The 22,804-nt window shown below is 32.6% G+C and overlaps 1 protein-coding gene and 1 pseudogene across 1 annotated transcript; both read right to left on the reverse strand.

Moving 5' to 3' along the window:
- Positions 1 to 3,592: 3,592 nt before the first annotated feature.
- LOC124925125 (snakin-2-like) lies at positions 3,593 to 4,105 on the reverse strand. The gene is made up of 3 exons (XM_047465097.1): positions 4,043 to 4,105; positions 3,868 to 3,979; positions 3,593 to 3,774 (listed from the first exon to the last, which is right to left on the reverse strand). Exons 1-3 carry the CDS (start codon positions 4,103 to 4,105, stop codon positions 3,593 to 3,595), a joined length of 357 nt encoding a protein of 118 aa, XP_047321053.1.
- Positions 4,106 to 15,419: 11,314 nt separating this feature from the next.
- Positions 15,420 to 21,392, reverse strand: LOC124925126 (annotated as a pseudogene).
- Between the last annotated feature and the right edge of the window lie 1,412 nt (positions 21,393 to 22,804).

Here is a 22,804-nt window from a genome sequence, read left to right on the forward strand (position 1 = left end):
AAAAATAAATAATAAAAAATATATATGTTTTTCTTTATTTTTACCTACTGATAAAATTCATATCTCCTATTTTTTATATTTTGTTTTATAAATTTAACAATTAAAAGATAATGATAATTTTTTCTCAACTATTTAAAATAAGTCAATAAAAATATTTGTTTACACTATTTAAAAAATAATATAAATATTTTTGTGCACTGCCACAGAGAATTTTTCTTTTTAATTGGGAAATATAGCATATAACAAATATTTCCAAGAGTTTGGATCTGCTGTTCCCCTCGTGTTGTCCCACTACATATTCTACCCTTCAAATCAACAATAAAAAAAATAAAAAATTGCAATCTAGTGTCTTGATTCATGCTCTTTCAATTATGAGATAAATCCACAATTATATAAAACTCATCAAAAGCTAGTTCAATGTCAAATATATATATATATATATATATATATATATATATATATATATATATATATATATATATATATTATATATATATATATATTATCAGAAACATAAATTATTAAAAAAAGAAGAAAATTTTGTTTAATAAGAAATTTAATTTTATCAAAGAAATAATTGTCTTTTTGTGTTGGACATAGAGTGAGTCAAAAGATCCCGACTCCTGTGCTGAAACAGGGATATCGAACCGAATTGTTTACAATCTTTAGTAGTGTTGATCGGGTCGGATCACTAACATGAGGTGGAACAGTAGATTCGGAGCAACTATATAGAGTTGAATTAAAAGAAGAATGATTACTCACAAAATTAAAATATATACTAATTATAATTTTAACAAAATTAAAATATGTACTTATAATATGAATATCTATCTAATAGTATCAAAGTTTTCATAATTATATATTTATATAATTAAGTGAAAATATATTAACTAATTAAAAATATATTTTAATTAATTAATATTTGGAAATTTGGAACCATGAAAGTGGAGACTTATACACTTCATATGTTTCCAAGACTCCACTTCCCACACCTTTCTTTTTCATTGATTATCATCAATATAATTTTACTTTTAAGTTAAATTATTCTTAAACTTAAAATCAATCAAATTTACACAAAATTTTCAAAATTACTTATATATTTAACTTTATAAATTGAATTCAATAATCTATCATTAAATTAGAAAAAATTATAATAAAATTTATTATATATCAATAATTTGTACATATTTTAAAAAATTAAACATCATTAAATAAACGCAAATAATTACACTACACGAGCAGAAAAATTACATCAAAACAAATATTATTAGAAAAGTACTTATTACACATAAATAAGTAAATATATATATAAATATATATATATATATAAATATATATATATATATATATATATATATATATATATATATATATATATATGGGAAGAATGTCAATTTTACACACCAAGTTGTAGGAAGATGTCAAATTTACTTATTAAGTATCAAAATTCTGTATGAACTTGTCAAAAAGTGTCAAATATATTTAAAATAACAGAAATGTTAAACGATGTTAAAATTTTTGTCACATGTAATATCCACATATTTTTTATTTTTTTAAATTGACATTACTTTAATTATTTTTCCATTTAACTAAAACTTATTTTTACTTTCTCTCTCATTCCTCCACAACTCTCCATTTTTTTTCTAACTTTTCTCTCTTTGATTAACTCAAGTTCTTTTGGATTTTTATCTTCTTCTAACCTCCAAGTGCTTCCTAACTGAACTTTAAATAGTCATCATCGTTGGTGGAAGTTTTTGTTGGCCGATTCCTAAATCATAGACGTTGTGGCCAAAATCTTCATTAGTCAAACCCTAAATCATTGTCGCCATTAGCGGACAATGCCGAATCAAGGTAAAATCTTCCTTAACCGACTTGTTTTAATTTTAGTTTTCATAATACTCACCTTGTTAAACTTTATCAGCTCCCAGACGTAACCCTCAAATCCAAGTATTTCTCAGTTAAACCTTACACTATCATCATCATTGGTTGAAACATTCATTGATCGAATCCTAAATTGTCAATGTTGTGGTTGAAGTCTTTGTTGGCCGAATCCTAAATTGCTAGTGATGTGGCGAAGTCTTAATAACTCGTTACTTTTTAGAACAATTTTTATAATTAATCAATTAAATATTATTATTAATAATAAAATTACTCATAGATGGAGAAATGAAGAGAGAAATATTTAAAGAAAATGGTAAGTTGTGAGGGTAAAGAAAGAGAAAATAAATAAGAAAAGATTTTAATGTTTTGTTAGAATAAAAAATAATTAAAGTAATGTCAATTTTAAAAAATAAAAAATATGTGGATATTACATGTGGCAAAAATTTTAAAACCGTTTAACATTTCTGTTATTTTAAATATATTTGACACTTTTTGACAAGTTCATACATATAAATGGAATTTTGATACTTAATAAGTAAATTTGACACCTTCTTACAACTTGGTATGTAAAATTGACATTCTTCCCATATATATATATATATAATGTATCAATTCTCGGAATTGGTGTATTTCCTCCCTAGCATGATCATTATCGTTAATTTTATTATTCATCTTATGTTTTTAATTAATGCGGTGTTTATTGTTTTTCCTACATTTGTGTATTGCTTTAATGCATTTTGTTTTATTATTTTTTCAATTTTTTTTATAGATATTGTTATAAATTTACTATGGATAAAAGAATATAGAATAAAAATACAAAATTAAACATATAAATAAATTATATAAAAAATAACACATATCAATTGCTCTGAATAACAAATCTTATCATTCTCTAAACTTTGGAGAAATTCGGTCAATGTTTATTTGATCCTACCAACAACTCTAGATACCATTCACTTTCAAAAATACAAAATTTCATGTTATACTCTTGCATTGCCATTTGAATGATCTGGATTAGGAGGAATGAATGTGTGCACTATTAATAAACAAGCTGCTAAAGTGCTAGTTGTTTCAAACTCTGTTCAACCGTGTGTTACTGCTGCATACACAACAATATATATGATGGACAAGGACGTAACATTCTTCACAATTTTCAGTGATTCAGTACTTACCATGATCTTCTTCTTGCATGAGGCACCTTGTCGAATTTTATGGGAGGCTAAGAATCTATTGCAACCTATACTACCAAATTTTCATAAATTCAGTTTGTGTTCAATGTTCATTTACATTTCTTCCTGAAATTTTGATAAACATGCCCTTATTTTGTGTCATTGGGCACTTCTCGAGTGTTTGAAGATGAAAATATAATATCTAACTCTTTTCTTCTTTTGCAGTTGAATAGAAAACAAGGATAGATAGATAGATAGATTTTTGTGTCCAGTAACTATATATAAAAAAGAAAGAAAAAGAATGTAGGAGAAAGCATTGAAATTCATTCAACCTTCTTCATAAAGAGGAATATGAAGTGTGAGTTTATTATTCTGGTTTCAGTTTTATTAGAAGATGAAGAATCTTAGCAGCACCACCACGTACAAATTAAACAACATAAATGAAGGAAGGAAGGAAAGAAGGGACATTATTAATACAACATATTTGAGTCGACCAACCACGTACAAATATGATTGAGTGATGATGGAGTTTGTTTATATAATTAAGGGCATGCAACCTCAATCTTATGGTAAATAACTTTATCCCATGTCCCGTTGCAGGGCTTTGCGCCAGGGAGTGGAATACAGTTGCACTTGGCGCAGCAAGCGGAGCAAACCCTCTGGCAATCCCTCTTCATTCCGGGCATCTTTATGTCGCAATAGGCCACGCACATTGCGGCACACCCTGAAACATCAATTAATGAATTTACAGATGAATTAAGATATTTAGAAACAAATGAGATGAGCTAGCTAGCTAGCTAGAGAGAGATCGTCTTACTTCTGGGGATGACTGCAGGGTCGACAGGGATAGATGGAGGATAAATAGGAGCCATTTGTGGAGCTCCTCCATAAGTGGGCACCTGTGGCTTGATCACTTGTGAGGAAGAAACCTGCATATATTCAGAAATTAGAAACGAAATTTATAAACTAGGAATATTAATTTAATAACATACCTGATGAATGGTAACCAAAAGAAGGGATGATAAGAGAAAGAGTAGAGCCTTTGCAGTAGCCATTTCGATTGAGGATTGATGAATTCGAGCTAGATGCTTAATTAATTAATTAATTTGTGAGTATATGATGAGATGATATATGCATATGCATGCATTTATATATAGATGGGGTGGGGGGGTTTCCTGAGATCCAAAGCATATCGTTTGAAACACTCCATTGTGTTTAGATTTTTGTGTACAAAGTTAGCTGTCATTAATTAATTATTTGCTCCCTCGGTTTCATACATCCCGATTTTGACTCGGCTAGGAAATTTTTTGAACCTCTCCACTTGTAATTAATATATATATTTAATTTGTTTATTTTTACTGGGTAATTAATTGATCAATTCATGTGTTTACAGATTAATTACGTACTCATCTTCTACACATATCTAACATATATAATGTATATTAATTAATGGAATCTCTGATTAATAGCTAGGAATCAATTCATTATTTGAAATTAATCTTCAAGTTTCGGGTCCAATGATCAGATGCGAGTGTTCCTTTTGGTCGCAATCTTTTGATGTTTCCTGTTTGTTGTAACAGGTCCCTCTTAACCATTTTTTTCATATAGGCACGTTTCTTTGCGATAACGTGATTAATGCAAAATGGTTTTAAAATTGAAAAAAAAAATCAATCTTCAATTAGCTCTGGAATATTGGTCAATCTGTTTTCTAACCCGGATCCCCCAAAAGCTAAACATATATATCTAGGAACACAAAGTTTGTCATGATATGCAAAACGGCGATTATTAAATGTGTTGAAGAGAGACTTTTATGTCAGTTTTTTTTAGATATATCGAACCTAATTTCAGTGTTTAGTTTCAACGATAATGAGAACACTAGTGTGGGTTGACTATGACACTACAATATTTCATGTTCATTATCGAATCGAACAACCACTTGTTATTTCTTTTAGTTTATGAAATATCTTGTTTCCAAAGGAGATACAATTAATATCATATGGTGGATCATCAATCAATATGAGAGAGTTAGTTATGAAAGAGCATGCCATGTCAAGATTTGTAACATAAAACTTTTCAAATATTAGTAATGTTTGATGAAATCATTGCCCTTAGTAAAATTAAATATCCATTACAATAATAATAATAATAATAAATAGTAATTCGAATCTAACCCTAATTCACCTCTCAACCCCAATCACCTCAACCCCAAACTTAAAGAATGTTTATCAAATAATAATAATAAATAGTAACTCATAATTTGTTGCCACCCTTATAACTATATGCTCAACATAATTCATGACTTAAAAATTCATATAATTAGCAGTGAAAATATTCTCAATTTTAAAATATTTTTCTTAATCATTTACATTATATATACATGACTATGAGAAGGAAGATAAACATGAATGCATATATATATATATATATATATAACAACAATTTGAAGAATTTATTAAAGTAGCTTAGAATTTGCTTCATTCTTTTAATTGTAACATGCAATAGCTAGGTAGTAATTATTACCATATAAAATTTTAGGCATATTATTAGTAAGTCAGCTTTTTTTTTCTTACTGTGATCCACTCAGATATCACCTCACCCAGAATAAATTTAATCAAGGCTAGAATATATATAACTTTTAATTTTAGCAAGGACTTGATATATAATAACTTTTTTAATTATTAACTTTGAGGAAGCAATCCTTAATATTATAAAATAAACAGTACTACATAAGCTATCTAGCTGGTACTATATACATTTATAAAGTTATGATATTACTTTCTTTACAAGTTTAAACAATTAAATTGATAGAGACGAAGATCCCAAAGTCAAAATGCTACGTACTAATCACTCTAAGTCATCACCTTTTGAAAATTGGTCAACTCACACAATTATGATATTTATATTTGAAACTCATTTATTATATTAAAAAAAAAAATACACTTTACATAGTTTACAACAAACATGATATATATAATAGTAAAATAAATGGTAAATCCAATAAACATGATAGTAAAAATATAACATCACCACAAAGGGATAACAAATCAAGTTTCAAGCCTTGAAAGGATCAATAATATGTTGACCATCAATCGGTTAATTTTTGAAGAACTTTCATGTAAGTTATATTTTTGGTGTTCGTGCATGCCTGCATTTTGTTTTCTCCATTGATTATCAATTTTAATTTTTTGCAATTTTGTTTCAACTTATATTTTTTAATATTTTATTAACATTTTTTTAAAATAAATAAAATATTTCTTTGTTTGACAGTTTCCATTTTTGGTCCAATTAGCCGCCTGCTGCCCAAGAGTACTCAGCTAATTAATTAAGAATTAGAATTTGGACGTCCAAATAAAAAGTAAATGACCTGTCAACTTAAAACAACGGGCCAATGCCACGTAAATAAAAACAGGGATAAAAAAATTCTCATAATAATCTAGCTAGTATATAAAACATGACTTATATTTGATTTAGTCCTTGCACAAAAATATATATATATATATATATGAATATAAATTCAGCTTTCAAACTTCAATATTAACAAAATATTACAGGCATTACAATTTATTTATGCATGAATACACGTCCAAATCTTTATCAACATATTAACAAACTTAAATATTATAACAAATAATCCATAAATACAAATATTAATCTCCACGACTTATTAATAATTGTTCAATCTATAATAAAGATGTTAGGATTTGTATATCCCAAATTCGACTTCCTTGAAACGATCTGAAAAAACACTAATAAAAAAGAACACAAGAAACACAGATTTATAGTGGTTCACTCAAATTTAGCTACGTCCACTTCAGCCGCCACCAGATTTCACTACGAAGAAGAAGAAATACATAATTTTTTTTGCTCACACTTTATCTCTCTAGAATTATGTCTAACTTGTGTAAATCCTTAATAATAACATATTTATAGGGTAAACATTCAGGTAATAAACCTAAATAACTGTTGGTCAGGCTCAAGTCAAAAACCAAATACAAACCCAATAAACTCTAATTAATAATGTAGAGTTTATTATAAGTGTAGGCTCCATAACTCAACAATCTCTCACTTGAAGACTAACTTCATCATCTCTCGATCAATAGCGACTTTTCATCCGGTGTCTTAACGAAGAAGACCAACTGAAGTTGCACACAACTTCAGTTTCTCATTTGTCACAGTTTTCGTCAACATATCAGCTGTATTCTCACTCCCGAGAAGCTTCTCAAGAGCTAATACTCCATCTTCTAAAGATGACCGGATGAAAAGATAACGAACCTGTATATGTTTCATCCTGCCATGATAAATAGGATTCTTTGCCAAATGAATGACACTCTGACTGTCGTATCACAACACACTTCCCTCGTAGTCTTGACCCAATTCTCGCAAAAAGGGTTGTAACCACATCAACTCCTTAGCAGCCTTTGTCACAGCAACATACTCTGCCTCACAACTAGAAAGAGCAACAATTTTCTGTAATTTTGAAACCCAACTGATTGCAGTACCTCCTAGACTATAAATGTACCATGTTTGATCTTCCTACTATCAATATCACCACCATTGTCAGCATCAACATATCCTTCCAAACTCATATTAGACTTTCGAAAACATAAAGCGAGACATGTACTTCCTCTTAAGTATCTTAGTATCCACTTTACTACTTCCCAATATTGTCTACTCGGGTTGCTCATGAACCTACTAACAACTCTCACTACATGTGTTATGTTTGGTCTTGTGCAAACCATCGCATATATAATACAAATAATGTCGACAGAGGCATACAGAACAGTGGCCATATCATTTTTCTCCTCTTCTGTTGAAGGTGACTGATCTTTAATTAGTCTGAAGTGACTAGCTAAGGGGTAGTAATTGATTTTGCATCATACAAGTTGAACCTGCTAAGAACTTTCTTCATATATTCTTCTTGTGAAAGTTTGAGAACTTCTTCATCCCTCAAAATTCTCATCCCAATGATTTGTTTTGCAGCGTCCAAATCCTTCATTGCAAACTTTTCAGACAACTCTTTCTTGAGCTTGTTAATCTCATACAAGCTTGCTCCAATAATCAACATGTCATCAACGTAGATGAGTAGAATCATGTACGATTTATCAAATCTCTTGATATAACAACAACGATCAGCTTCACACCTCAGAAAATTGTTATTTTTCATGAAGCTATCAAACTTCTTATACCATTGCCTTAAAGCCTGTTTCAAACTATACAGACTTTTCTGAAGCTTACACACAAGCTCATCATTTCTTTTGATTTTAAATCCTTCTGGTTGTCGCATGCAAATCTCTTCATATAAATCACCATGAAAAAAAAGCAATTTTGACATTCATTTATTGAAGATGAAAGTCTTCTTTCACAACCAAACTCAAAATAGTTCTGATTGTCATTAATATAACTACTAGAGAGAAGATCTCATTGTAGTTAATACCTTCTTTCTGTTGAAATCATTTTATAACCAATCTTGCCTTGTACATCATGGTTTTATCATGTTCTTCTTTAATCCTGAAGATCCATTTGTTGTGAAGTGCTTTATTTCCCTTTGATAGCTCAACGAGCTCCCAAGTCTGATTTAACGTCAAAGAGTTCATCTCATCTTTCATCGTAGACTCCCACTTAACCGATTCATCAGATTGTATTGCTTCCTCATAGCATTCAGGTTCACCTCTATCTGTCATGCTCAGAGCAAACTTGATCCAAATATTGTGTTCTCGACTAGTTTTTGATTCCTTGATGATCTTCTCAATTGTATAACCTGTGTTTTCTTATTTGCCTCTAAGACCACGTTCTCAACGATTTCATCTTCAATAACGCACTGGTCTTCTTCGACAGTCGGTATATATTCAGCTGAAAATTCTCTTAAATCGACCATACTAGTCTCTTTCAACTTGGAATCACCATGTGATGCCTTCCCAACACAATCTTTGTGAAGATAATATTTCTGCTACGAATGATCTTCCGATTTTGATTATCCCAGAAACGATAATCAAACTCGATATCACCATAACTAATGAAAAAACATTTATTAGACTTTGGATCAAGTTTGCTCCTATCACATTCATTAATATGAACATATAATAAACAACGAAACACTTTTAAATAAGAAAGATTTACCTTTTTATTGCTCCAGACTTCTTCAGGTATTCTAAATTCAAGAGGAATAGAGGGTCCCCTATTTATCAAGTAGGCAATAGTATTGATAGCTTCTGCCCAGAAGGTTTTAGAAAGACCTGCATGCAATCTCATGCTTCTAGCACGCTCGTTCAATGTTCGATTTATTCGTTCAACTACTCTATTCTTTTGAGGCGTCCGGGGAACAATCTTCACCATACTAATCTCATTCACAGCATAATACTCTTTGAAATCTAAATTGATATATTCACCTCCATTGTTGGATCTCAAGCACTTAACTTTCTGATTTGTTTTATTTTCAACCAAAGTCTTCCATTTCTTGAAAATAGAAAATACTTCAGACTTGTGCTTCATAAAATATACTCATACATTTCTTGTCGAATCATCTATAAAAGTCACATAGTAGTATAATCCACCAATAGAAGAAACAAGTGCAAGTCTCCACACATCAGTGTGTACCAACTCTAGCATTTCTTTCTTGAGCTCATTCCCAATCTTTAAGAAACTCACCCGTTTCTATTTTCAAGAATGCAGTTTTCACATAACTGATATTCAACAAACTTCAGTTCCGGAATCTATCCATTCTTTAAAAGAATTTTCATCCCTTTTTCGCTCATATGACCCAACCTGCAATGCCATAGCTCATTGTTTTTCGAGTCATCAACTACAACATCAATTGTTTCCTACAAGTTGAAGACGTGTATAACGTTCCTATTTTGTGACCTCGAGCAACAACTATTTCTCCTTTAGTCACCTTCCACGCACCATTTCCACAACTGAAATTGTGACATTCTTCATCAAGTTGTGTAACAAAAATTAAATTGCGCATTAAACCTAGAACGTGTCTCACCTTATTAATCTTCCAAATAGAACCATTTTCCATCTTCAATTTGATATCCCCCATGCCAACAATATCTAGTGGCTCACCATCTACGAGATAAACTTTCCCACAATTTCCAGCCACATAATTCTCCATTAATTCTTTGTGGGCAGTGATGTGGAAAGACGCTCCCGAGTCTAAAACCCATGAATCTATCGGGCTATCAATAGACAGAAGTAACGCATCAGTGACAGTTTCTGTAACAACGTTGGATGCATCATTTTTATCAACACCGTTTCTCTTCGATGTTTTGTAGTTCCTCTTCAAATGACCTTGTTTACCACAATTCCAACACTCAAATGTCTGCCCAGACTTGGACTGACTCCTCCTACTCCTTGACATAGATTTTCTCTTACCTCGGTTGAAATTTTTATCATTACCCCTGCCTATGTTTTCCACATTCAGAGCAGAACCTTTAAACATTTCACCAGAATCAATTTTACGAACTTCTTCAACAAGAATATGATCTCTAACTTCAACAAATTTCAGTTTAGCATTTACAACTAAATTACTAATTCGTGCTCTCATAGGTTCCCAACTATTTGGTAGAGATGCTAACAAAATCAGGGCACTAACTTCATCCCTAAAATCAATCTCAACAGATACCAGTTGACTCACAATTATATTGAATTCGTTCAAATGAGTAGTGATAGAAGTACCATCTGTTGGGGAAAAACCCTGACAGAACCACAAAAGAAGAAAACAAACTGAAAGAACACTAACAGAATTTGATAACGGAGTTCGGCCAAAATGTTGTCTACGTCTCCGAGCACTAAGGCTATCAATTAATAAGGAAGAAGAGATACAAATTTGGGTGCAATAAACCAAAGAGGGAAGAGTTTCTTTTATACACTAAGAAACTTCCCCAACTCCCATCATCTTCCGATGTGGGATTTATGCTAATTGTGAATATAGTTTCTTTTATATACTAAGAAACTTCTTTCACTCCCATTATCTTCCGATGTGGGATTCTAATTGTGCCAAAAACAACAAATCTCCACCTTGGCACAATATCCAAATACTAATCTTCAATATTAAAAAAATAATCCTTCAGTGCTTCCAATTGACGCTCTTCAGCGCCGACTCAAACGCGGAAGCTGTTTACAAAATCTAAACAATTAGATTTGGTTTTCCCCATGTCTTTCATCTCGAACTCTTTACCCAATTGAGCCTTCAATTTGTCAACTTCATATTGGCTCTTTGATGCTATCAACATATCATCAACGTACAAGAGTAGATAGATGTAAGACTCATCTTGTAACTTGCGCAAATACACACATGAACTGAATCTGCTTCTTGTGTACCTGTGCTCCATCATAAACTTGTCAAGTCGCTTGTACCATTGTCTCGACAATTGCTTCAACCTGTACAATGATCTGTTCAACTTGCAAACCCAATTTTCTTTATCAGCAACATTGAATTCATCTGGTTGATAAATGTAGATTTCCTCATTCAAATGACCGTGTATGTCTGCGGTCTTCACATCTGGTTGAGCTAGCTCCAAATTCATCTGCGCTACCAAGACCAACAAAATTCTAATGGAAGAGTGTTTAACAATAGGAGAAAGTACTTCATTATAATCACCTGCTTCCTTCTGAGCGTAGTCTTTAACCACCAATTTTTCCTTGTAGCGAACATCAAATTTTTCAGGAAATCCTTCTTTCTTAGCAAAGATCCATTTACAACCAATAGCCTTCTTCTCTTTTCGTAGATGCCTCAACTTGCATGTCTCATTCTTCTGAATAGATTGCATCTTATCTTTCATAACACCTCTCCTTTTTCTATTTTCAGTATTTCGACTGACATCTGAAAATGTGGATGGAACATCATCTACGACTAGAAGTGCATAGGCCGCCATGTCAACAAACCGACCTGGTTTTTGAATAACTCGTCTTGGCCTATTAACAACAATTGATTCACTTTGTTCTGAAGGTTCTTGGGTCAGAACCTCTTCCTCATTTAACTCTTCGTCTGTCGTCGGAGAGTCACTAATTATTGGGCTTATCTTTATCTGCTCAAACTCCACCTGTCGCGGAGTACAATCAACTTTGTCTAGTGTTACCTTATTCAACATTGAATAATCATCAAAAGTAACATCTCTACTGATAATGGTTTTCTTTGCATCCAAACACCAGAGGCGATATTCTTTAACTCCCGTATTAAATCCCGTAAAAAGAGCCTTCTTTCCTCGTGGATCCAACATTGATTCAACTACATGATAATATGCAGCAGAACCAAAAATATGCAAAGAATCATAATCAGTTGCAGATTTTCCAGACCATACCTCTAATGGAGTCTTGCCACCAAGTGCAGATGATGGTAGGCGATTTACTAAATGTTGAGCGTATGACACAGCTTCTGCCCAAAATTTCCTGTCTAACCCAGCATTAGACAACATACATCGAACTTTCTCCACCAATGTCATGTTCATACGTTCCGATACTCCATTCTGCTGTGGTGTTTTTCTAACTGTGAAGTGTTGAACTATGCCACACTCTTGGCATAACTTCTGGAATGGATCATTCTTGTATTCTCCACCGTTATCAGTCCGGAGAACTTTGATCTTTCTTCCTGTCTCGTCATCAACTTGAGTTTTCCATTTAAGAAAAATCTCAAACACTTCACTTTTGTTCTTCATCGTAAACACCCATACTCTTCTGGAAAAATCGTCAACAAAAGTAACAAAGTAATGTCTACCTTCAAAAGAAGGAGTCTTGGCAGGTCCCCAGACATCTGAGTGCACATAATCCAAAATACCCTTGGTATTATGCATAGCAGTGCCAAATTTTACTCGCCTTTGTTTTCCCAGAATACAATATTCACAAAAATCTAACTTACAAACTTTTGTACCTTTCAACAATCCTTGCTTGACAAGAGTTTGCATAGATTTCTCACCAGCATGCCCCAATCGCATATGCCATAGCTTTGTTGCCTCTAACTCCTTACTGCTCCCGGAAGTTGATACACATGATGTCCCATTAACTGTACTACCTTGATAATAATACAAATTATTACTCTTCCTGATAGCTTTCAACATCACTAGCGCTCCAGATATTACCTTAAGAACTCCATTTTCCAATTTCACATGTAGGCCTTTCGACTCCAAGGCCCCCAAAGAAATGAGATTCTTTTTCATATTCGGTATGTACCGAACATCTCTAATAATTCTGGTGGATCCGTCATCATTCCTCAGCTTGATTGAACCTATCCCCTTTATTTTACATGTATTAGCATCTCCCATGTAAACAACTCCACCATCTAGCTCCTTAAAGTCAAAGAACCACTTTCGAACTGGTGTCATATGATAAGTGCAGGCTGAGTCCAATATCCACGCATCAGGATGTGATATATTGTGTGACATCGATAAAGAGTATTCTGAATCTGCATCACCTTTGTTTTCTGCAACATTCGCATCTTCAGAATCTTTCTCTTTCTTCTTCAACTTTGGGCAGTTAATCTTCCAATGTCCTTTCTCACGACAGAAAGCACATTCATCTTTGGCAACTCTACTTTCAGATCTTCTTCCTTTCCCTTTTGATTTGCTCTGCTGACGACCCCTGACCATCAATGCTTCATCTGCTGTATCTACTTTGCTTTTCCTTTTATCCTGCTTTCTCAATTCATGACTATATAAAGCAGAACTTACAGCATCAAGAGAAACATTTCCCTTCCCATGAAGTAACGTTGTTTCTAAGTGTTCAAATTCATCAGGAAGGGACGATAGCAACATCAAAGCCAAATCTTCATCCTCAAACCTAACGTCAAGGTTTAACAAATCCGCTACTAACTGATTAAATTTAGTTATATGATCATTCATCGTAGTACCTGATTGGTATTCAAACCGGAACAGTCGCTTCTTCATAAGGAGCTTATTCTGACCACTCTTCTTCAGAAATTTGTCCCCCAATGCTTGCCACAATTTCTGTGCAGAAGTTTCATTCTTCACAGCATACTTCTGCTCTCTGAACAGGCACGACCGAATTGTTCCGCACGCCAACCGATTCATGATACTCCACTCTTTTTCTTCTATACCATCTGGCTTTCCGACCTCAATAGCAACATCTAGACCCTGCTGAAAAAGACAATCTAGAACATCACCTTGCCACATGCCGAAATGCCCAGTTCCATCAAAGATCTCCACCGCAAACTTCAAATTCGACATCGGTGTCCTCGTCCAGGATGACGAAGGAGTTGACGCCCCTTTTGAAGACTCCACCATGCCAAGGACGAACCTTCGGCTCTGATACCACTTGTTGGGGAAAAACCCTGACAGAACCACAAAAGAAGAAAACAAACTGAAAAAACACTAACAAAATTTGATAACGGAGTTCGGCCAAAATGTTGCTTACGTCTCCGAGCACTAAGGCTATCAATTAATAAGGAAGAAGAGATACAAATTTGGGTGCAATAAACCAAAGAGGGGAGAGTTTCTTTTATACACTAAGAAACTTCCCCAACTCCCATCATCTTCCGATGTGGGATTTATGCTAATTGTGAATATAGTTTCTTTTATATACTAAGAAACTTCTTTCACTCCCATTATCTTCCGATGTGGGATTCTAATTGTGCCAAAAACAACACCATCAACCATTCTTAAGTAAAAGAGTCTTTTTATTAGATGTACCTTGTTGTTAGCAGATAGTTTCTCATACATATCAGAAAGAGCTTTCATCAGACCCGTGGTGGTCTTCTCCTTTGCTACATTGTGAGCAACCGTCTTGTCTAGCGTCAATCAGACAACTCCCAAAACCTATCTATCAATGAGTTTCCATTCAGCTTCAACCATCTTCTCTGGTTTCTCACTCAAAGGAACATGAAGCTTCTTTCCAAAGAGATAATCTTCAATCTGCATTCTCCAGAATGCATAATCTGTCCCATCGAATCTTCCAATCCCATGTCCTTTACTGTTCTCACTTGACATCGTTTCCAATGCTCAAATTTAACATAGCTGCTCTGATATCAGTTGTTAGGATTTTTATCTCCCAAATCTGACTTGCTTGAAACGATTTGAAAAAACACTCAAGAAAGAAGAACACAAGAAACACAGATTTATAGTGGTTCACTCAAATTGAGCTACGTCCACTTCAGCCGCCACCAGATTTCACTATGAAGAAGAAGAAGAAAAAGAGGGAATACCGAGTATTTTGTCTCACATTTTATCTCTCTAGAATTATGTCTAATTTATTTAAACTCTTAATAATCACATATTTATAGGGTAAACATTAATGTAATAAACCTAAATAATTGTTGGTCAGACCCCAGCTCAAAACCAAATACAAACCCAATAAGCTTTAATTAACAATGTAAAGTTTATTATAAGTGTAGACTCTATAACTCAACAAAAAATTAATTAGCTAGAAAGGAATCCTAAAATAGAGTGGGATTGGGTTTTGAGAATTAGGAGCAACATCCCAAACACTAAAAGCACTATAGTCGAGTTCATCCATTTTGTGGTCATTTCAGGATAGTGCTTGTCCAACACATTTTTAAGGCTTTCGGTCGTATTCACCCACTCCAACCCTTTCTTCGTGTATGTATGTTTCCTCGTTGTAATCGCTTGTGAAAAATCTGTCCGCCTCTAACCTCCTGCATGCATGCATACATGCATGCATACATGCATGCATACATGTCATTAAATATATCGCTTAAGTGTAAACACCAAAACCCATAACTTCGAGGTCATAATTTTGTGCACTTATAGCAAACACTCAATTATTAATTTATAATATAAATGAGCATAATTTAATTACCTGGATTGGAGAAAAATGACAAAAGTTGACTCACTAACCATTGATTTTCTTCTCTGCCATCAGGTCCACCAATAGATCCAACTCCTCCACATCATTGCCGTACAATTCATTCAGTGTTTTGATCGCTTACATTAGTCTAACAGTTACCACGTACTGTTAAATTTTTTTAAAAGATTTGCAATAATGAGAAAAATAAAATATTTAAAATAAATTTCTTTAAAGTAAAAAATTTAAAGTTTTTTTTTTCTATTTAATATATAAATAAAATTTATGCGACTCTGAATTAAGATAAGAAAATAAGAGAAAGATAATAACTCTTGTAATTGTTTTTAAGATATTAAAAGAATTTATAGAATTTTTTTTCCAAGTTTTGTGAGTGATTCTCTCCCTCTGTAACACTCAGCAATCGGTCAGATCCTTTTAGTTGGAGATGAGAATAAGAAGGAGAGACTTACAAAATTTATTATATTTTGTGACGCTTCTTTCTCTGTCCGTATAAACATTCTTAATATATACACAAAATTGCTTAGATTAATAATCTAGATAGTAGTGAGTAGACGCCTACTAAATTAAAATAGATAATAATAAATAATATATTACTTTCGAGAGCAGTCAAATCAACTTGATCAGGTCGATCTTTGCCGTCCACATCCTGATGTTCTTGAGCCACACGAGATAATTCCAGAGCTCAAGAGTTCCCACAAGCTTGGTGACCCATTGAAACCATTTCCGATAAAGACTCCCCTTTCAAGGCCAACTAAATTGATCATAGGAACCTGCCAATTAATATTAATTAAAAGAAATGATTAGGGAATAGAATTTAAAAGAGAGAATGATCGTGTATAGTGCAATTTGATTGTTTGAAAAAATAATAAAATTATTCTTTTTTCTCTCTTTTCTTATACATTTTCATTTTCCACTTTCCAGCCAATAACGTGATGTCACATCATATTTCTCTCGTTTACTCTTTCAATTTAATCAATGTTCACTAATAAAAAAATGGTAAATGACGATCATCCCCACCAATTGGTTATAACATAAATTGGTAATACCGATTGGTGTTAAAACCAATCGGTATAACCCTAAAACCCCACGAAAAATGGGAGACAATTTTGTCCGCGTTTATTACTTAAGTCATAGTACCGATCGGTTATAATATGAATCAGTATTTCCCATTTAATTAACAATTTCTCTCTTCTTTTTCCGTTGACGATCCCTTTACAAAGTCGTTCTTTGCATTCAACATCGCCGCTGATCCTAAGAGAAGTTACATAACTTTATCTACAGATTGGATTAGTATTCAGGTGGATTGATTATCTAACTTTAATGATGATCCTAAGGTAATTGTTTTTATTGAATTTTAATGCTTTTGATACTGGACGAATTGTATCTTATACGTGATCTCGTAGTTTTTGTCAAATGTACTCTTGTCTCAGTGCCATCACTTCAGAAGTTAAAGTTGCTTAGATACAAGTTATAGAAACCCTAAACATGACAGGTATGCTAAACAAGTATAACTTAGGCAGGCGTATTAAGAGAAGCCTTCATATAATACCTTATGTGGATCTATGTAGGTATGTGAATCTATGTAGGGGATTAAGGATAATGTTAAAATCATAAAGAAACTTGAATTTCATAGCCCAAAAATTATGAAATTAAAAATGTAACTTCTTAAAAATATTTTTAATTTCCATAAAAATTTTCATAATTTTTAGGATCCGTTTGGAAAAACGTTTATCTTTGCAGTGTCATATTCGGAGTTTTATAACTCCGAAAATTCAAAACTCGATACCTTTGAGCTTTGACAATATTTTTGACCATCATGTGAAGTTTTGAGAATTTTGGGAATCATTTTTAAAAATGACTCGTTTTTATGTGTTGTATTCGGAGTTTTCTTAACTCCGAGAATTTCAAAAAGGAAACACTTAGGATTTTGAATTAATTTATTATCTTTTCTTCTTTTCAAAGAAATAAATTTCTAAACTTTGATCTGAATCCTTGTCCTATTTGTTTACACTCATTTGTTCTCCCTCGAGAATCATGATCCTTTTCTTCATTGGGAATTGTGCTCAGTGCCTTTATTGATTTATCATCGTCAAGTATCTCGTGAATATGATTAGCCCATTTGCAAAACTGATTAATATTTCTCACACAAGCAAAAAGAGTTCTGAACTCAGAACGAAAACGTAACAATCTTTCAAACATCAACTAACCAATTACTTAGGAGTAAAAACTATTTGAAAAGACATACGTGTATATAAGACATAGCACCGTAGGCCCTTTCTTAATACGTAACCAAACACCGAACTCTTAAAACGAATCTTTGATTTTATTTTCTTTAGTTTTGGGAAGAAAATTAAAGTGGCAACTCTCAAATCAATTAAAACAATACATCCGCGAGTGTATCGATTTAAAACTTGTACGGGCCAATTCAAAAGGTCTATGCTAAAGAACTCTATTTTCGGTTACTCATTCCTTTCTATGTTTTTACGAGATGTAGAGGATGGTAAGTCAAGGAGTTCTTTAATATACCTCGCCTTAACACACGAAAAACGTTTTCTTCTAATAAACAGTGCACTGGTCGAACCTACCAAAAAAGTCTTTCGTCTCCTACCGCGGGAGCACGTGAGGAAGGTAAGGAATGGGGTCAATAATTTTCGAATCACACAAACCATCCTTAAAGACGGGATAATTTTTCTATTAGGAGAGAAACGGGTAGACGAAAAAAAAACGCGTACACCATCAATTTGGGTTTCCAACACTCCTCATCCCCAAACCCAATCGATTAACCTTTTTTACTCTCATCCCGACTCAAACCCCAATTTAAAATACCTGAACCCGATCATCAGATATGTACCCACAGGTATATGGGTACCCATTGCCATCCCTAAGCCCAACCATTACGAACATCAACGGAGATGGCGAATTGGCGATCCCATCCTCATCACGGAGGAGATGACCGTCTTTACCAATATTCAACTTCTCATCCCTAAACGTTCTAACCTTGTGCAATCTCGTGGCGTTATTCCCATATATGGAACTTGCATCCTTATATAGGAAACGCGTACACCATCACGATTGCAGCGGACACTGATTGGCAACTTCCCTTGGCGCTTTCAACTGAATCTGTTTTGTATCCTCCAAATGGTCGATTCAATTGTGGATCATAAACTGTATCTAAGAGGCCGCGATTATGTTGAACTATTTTCCCGTGTCTATCAGCTTCTTCAGAGCCAGCAATTTCGTGGCCACCACCTCGGGATCTGGCTTCAATAGCTGCTCAATTTAATCAATGTTCATGAGAAACTTCCATACTTACTTTATTAATTGTTTCTCATGTTAGTTTACTTTGTATGTATACCTTTCTTTTCTGATCAACCCCGAAAAAGTTGTCTTGGCTAATTCCCATTTCATCGTTGAAGGGATTGTTGAACTTCCCATGGTCCGTCCTGTATGGAAAATCAGCAAGGTTAAAACGGACACCACCAACCGGAATTCTGCCCACGTTTAACATGTTGTACTGCTGGTGAAAGTGTCTGAAAATGACAAGATATTACAGCCCCAAGATCACCGGCAACCGGTGCCATATTCCTAGCTTGTCTATGGAGTGAACAATCTGCATGGTCCCACAACTGCCCTCAATCTCAGACTAATGGGTTCTGATTAAGATTAATTTTTCTAATTTTTGATTAAGATTTTTTTATTATTAATTTTCTTTTACTCGGATTTATTGCATAATTAAAAAAAAAGAAGGCATTATTACAATATTATTGACAATGATTTAATAAAAATATTTATTTAAATTGGTTTTAAAACATTATAATTTCTAGTACTTGCTCAGCAACACGAACCGTCTCTGATCGGGGCGGCGGGGATAGTTGGTATCTGAATGTCTCTGATCGGGGTGGGACGAAGTTCCTATTCCCGACCCTGAACCGCATTGTCATCCTAGTTGATTCTTCATATTTTGTTTAGATTAATATTCTAGTTGAACTAAAATAGAAATATTTGATTGAATTTTTTTTAAATGGTTTGTTTATAATAAAAAATAATTAAAAGAATTGTTTAAACAGAACAACACAAAATAACATTAGAGCAAATAAAATTAAAAAAAAAAACACAAAAATATAACCACATCTCACAACAAATTTCGAGTTCTTAGATCATCAACAGGTCCAGCAAAGCAGAGTTGGTTTGAGTTAGGACATACTCAATCCTATGTAGTCAATCTTTATTAAAAAAAAAATAGCCTTGTAATTTTTATTTTTGTTTCTATGCCTTTTATTTTATTGTTGGTGTTGTACAGTTTCATTATATATAAAATGTTTGTGGATAAGTATATTATTTTAAAATAATAAATATTATTAATGTGAGTTAAAAAAAAAAAAAAATTGGGTCTAGTAATCAAATGATGTGGGTCGACACTGTCATCGAGATATAGTACGTATTCAGATACGATAATTGAACGTTAAATGATATCAATCCGGGTTTGAAATTATAATTTCTTGCATTTTAAATAATTTTATTAAAATGTAATGGAAGATTTATTGAATATTGATTCAATAAGAAAAAAAAAAGTCTAACTGCTTCTTTTAAACTTTTCATTTCATCTTTATACTTAATTTATTTTTAGAGACTATTTCCATTGATCTCATCTACCCTGTAGGTGGAACTATATATCAAAAGTCAATCAATTCTGTCTCAAGCAGACGGAGTTTTTTTTTTTTTTTTTTTTATTCAACCGAATTAATGAATCCAATAAGAAAATCAACAAATATTAATTATTTGATTCAAAATTTTAATAAAAGTTATGAATTAAATCAATGAAGAATCAAAGAAGCATGCACGCACGTATAAATTAAACAACATAAATGAAGGAAGGAAGGAAAGAAGGGACATTATTAATACAACATATTTGAGACCGCGTACAAATATGATTGAGTGATGATGGAGTTTGTTTATATAATTAAGGGCATGTAACCTCAACCTTATGGTAAATAACTTTATCCCATGTCCCGTTGCAGGGCTTTGCGCCAGGGAGTGGAATACAGTTGCACTTGGCGCAGCAAGCGGAGCAAACCCTCTGGCAATCCCTCTTCATTCCGGGCATCTTTATGTCGCAATAGGCCACGCACATTGCGGCACATTCTGAAACATCAAATGAATTAAGACATTTAGAAACACATGAGATGAGATAGAGCAGGAGACTGAGAGTTAGGCGAACCCAGGATTTAAACTCTAAACGGACTAAAAACTTTTTATAAAGTCTACCCGGAATAGAATGATATTAATATTAAGAAAAAAAAATATATACTTCGGTCACTGTCGGTAATTTTATTTAGTGACGGAAAAACTCTCAGTAATGACGGTATTTTTTCGTCGTTATTGTACTTTACATGCAAACTATTTTGAGCTATTTCTGTAGCTCCATGAGTGGGCACCTGCATGCAGTGGATATATTAATATTTGATCATGATCCATGAATATATATAATTATTAAAAGAAGGAAACCTGATGAATAGTAACCAAAAGAAGGGATGATAAGAGAAAGATCAGTATAGCCTTGGCAGTAAACATTTCGATTGATGAAAGTTAATTAATTTGGGAGAGTATATATAATATATGATGAGAGATATATATGCATTGCATTTATATTTATAGCTAGCTAGAGAGAAGAGGCCGTCGGGCATACGTATTCCTGAGATCCAAAGCAAATCATTTGATTTAAGACATATTATTATTATTATTATATCAAAGAAATATGATATATATCCAGCCTTGAGTATATTTATTCTGATATCTGAGTGGATCACAATTCACAAGAAGAAGAAGAAAATGTTGACTTCCACTATGGTTCTGCATAAATGGGTTGCCCTAATAATAATATTTAAAAATAAAATGAAAATAATTGATATGTATGATTTGCACGTAGATAATTTATTATTGCTATGCCGGATGTGTATGTTTTGCACGTAGATAATTTATTATTTAATATTTTCTTTTTAAATGATTCAAACACAGAAATAAGAAAAGTATTAAAGTCATTGGACTGTCCATGGGGTGGATCTTCCCTGCCCTAGACAATGAGCTTACAGTGGGCCGGCCCAATTTCTATGTCATCTCAACTTTTCTAGATTCATTCAAAAGTGAAGTCGAAGCAAAACCAAGCCATCATTTAAATTTTATTAGTTTATAATTATTATCTATTTTAATATTTCTTAGATTAATAATTTTAATTTATATAATTATTTAAATCAATTATAAATTTATAATAAAATATTTTTAAACAAAGATTTTATTTTAATTTATTATTTAAGTGACAAATACACCTGTCAAAATTAAAAAAAAAAAATACCATATTTATTTACAAATTGGTGATATAAATGTGTTTCAATAATTTATTATTATTTATTGCTACTTTCATCACCCCAACATGCATGCCATTCAAAGAAAAATAGAAATTGAACAAGCCAAAACGTTACATATATATATTAGTTAAACAAGCCAAGCATGGACATTATAGTAAAATACATATCTTATTTATTTTTAAAAAAATACACAGTACTTCACATAGTTTGCAACAAACACGGTAATAGTAAAAATAAATGGTAATTCCAACAAACATTTAGTAAAATATAACATCGCCTGCAAAGGGATAACAAATATTTTTTTAACATCGCAGCCGCCTCTAAGCTAGAGGATGAAGATGCCATATATATATATTAATATATATATCTGCCCAAGAATACTCAGCTAATTAATTAAGAACACTATAATAAGTTGGACGTCCAAATAAAAGCAAGCACTTACAACAACATGCCAAAATAATGGCCACGTACGCTAAGAAAAAATAGTACTCAATAATCTAGCTAGCTGAGATATGAATATAAATTCAGCTTTCAAACTCCAATATTATTAACAAAATTTTACAGGAATGCATAATTACGACATGAATACGTACATAGTCTAGATCCTTATAAATAAAATAA

Source organism: Impatiens glandulifera, chromosome 2 (genome assembly GCF_907164915.1).
Source record: "Impatiens glandulifera chromosome 2, dImpGla2.1, whole genome shotgun sequence".
Lineage (NCBI taxonomy): Eukaryota > Viridiplantae > Streptophyta > Magnoliopsida > Ericales > Balsaminaceae > Impatiens > Impatiens glandulifera.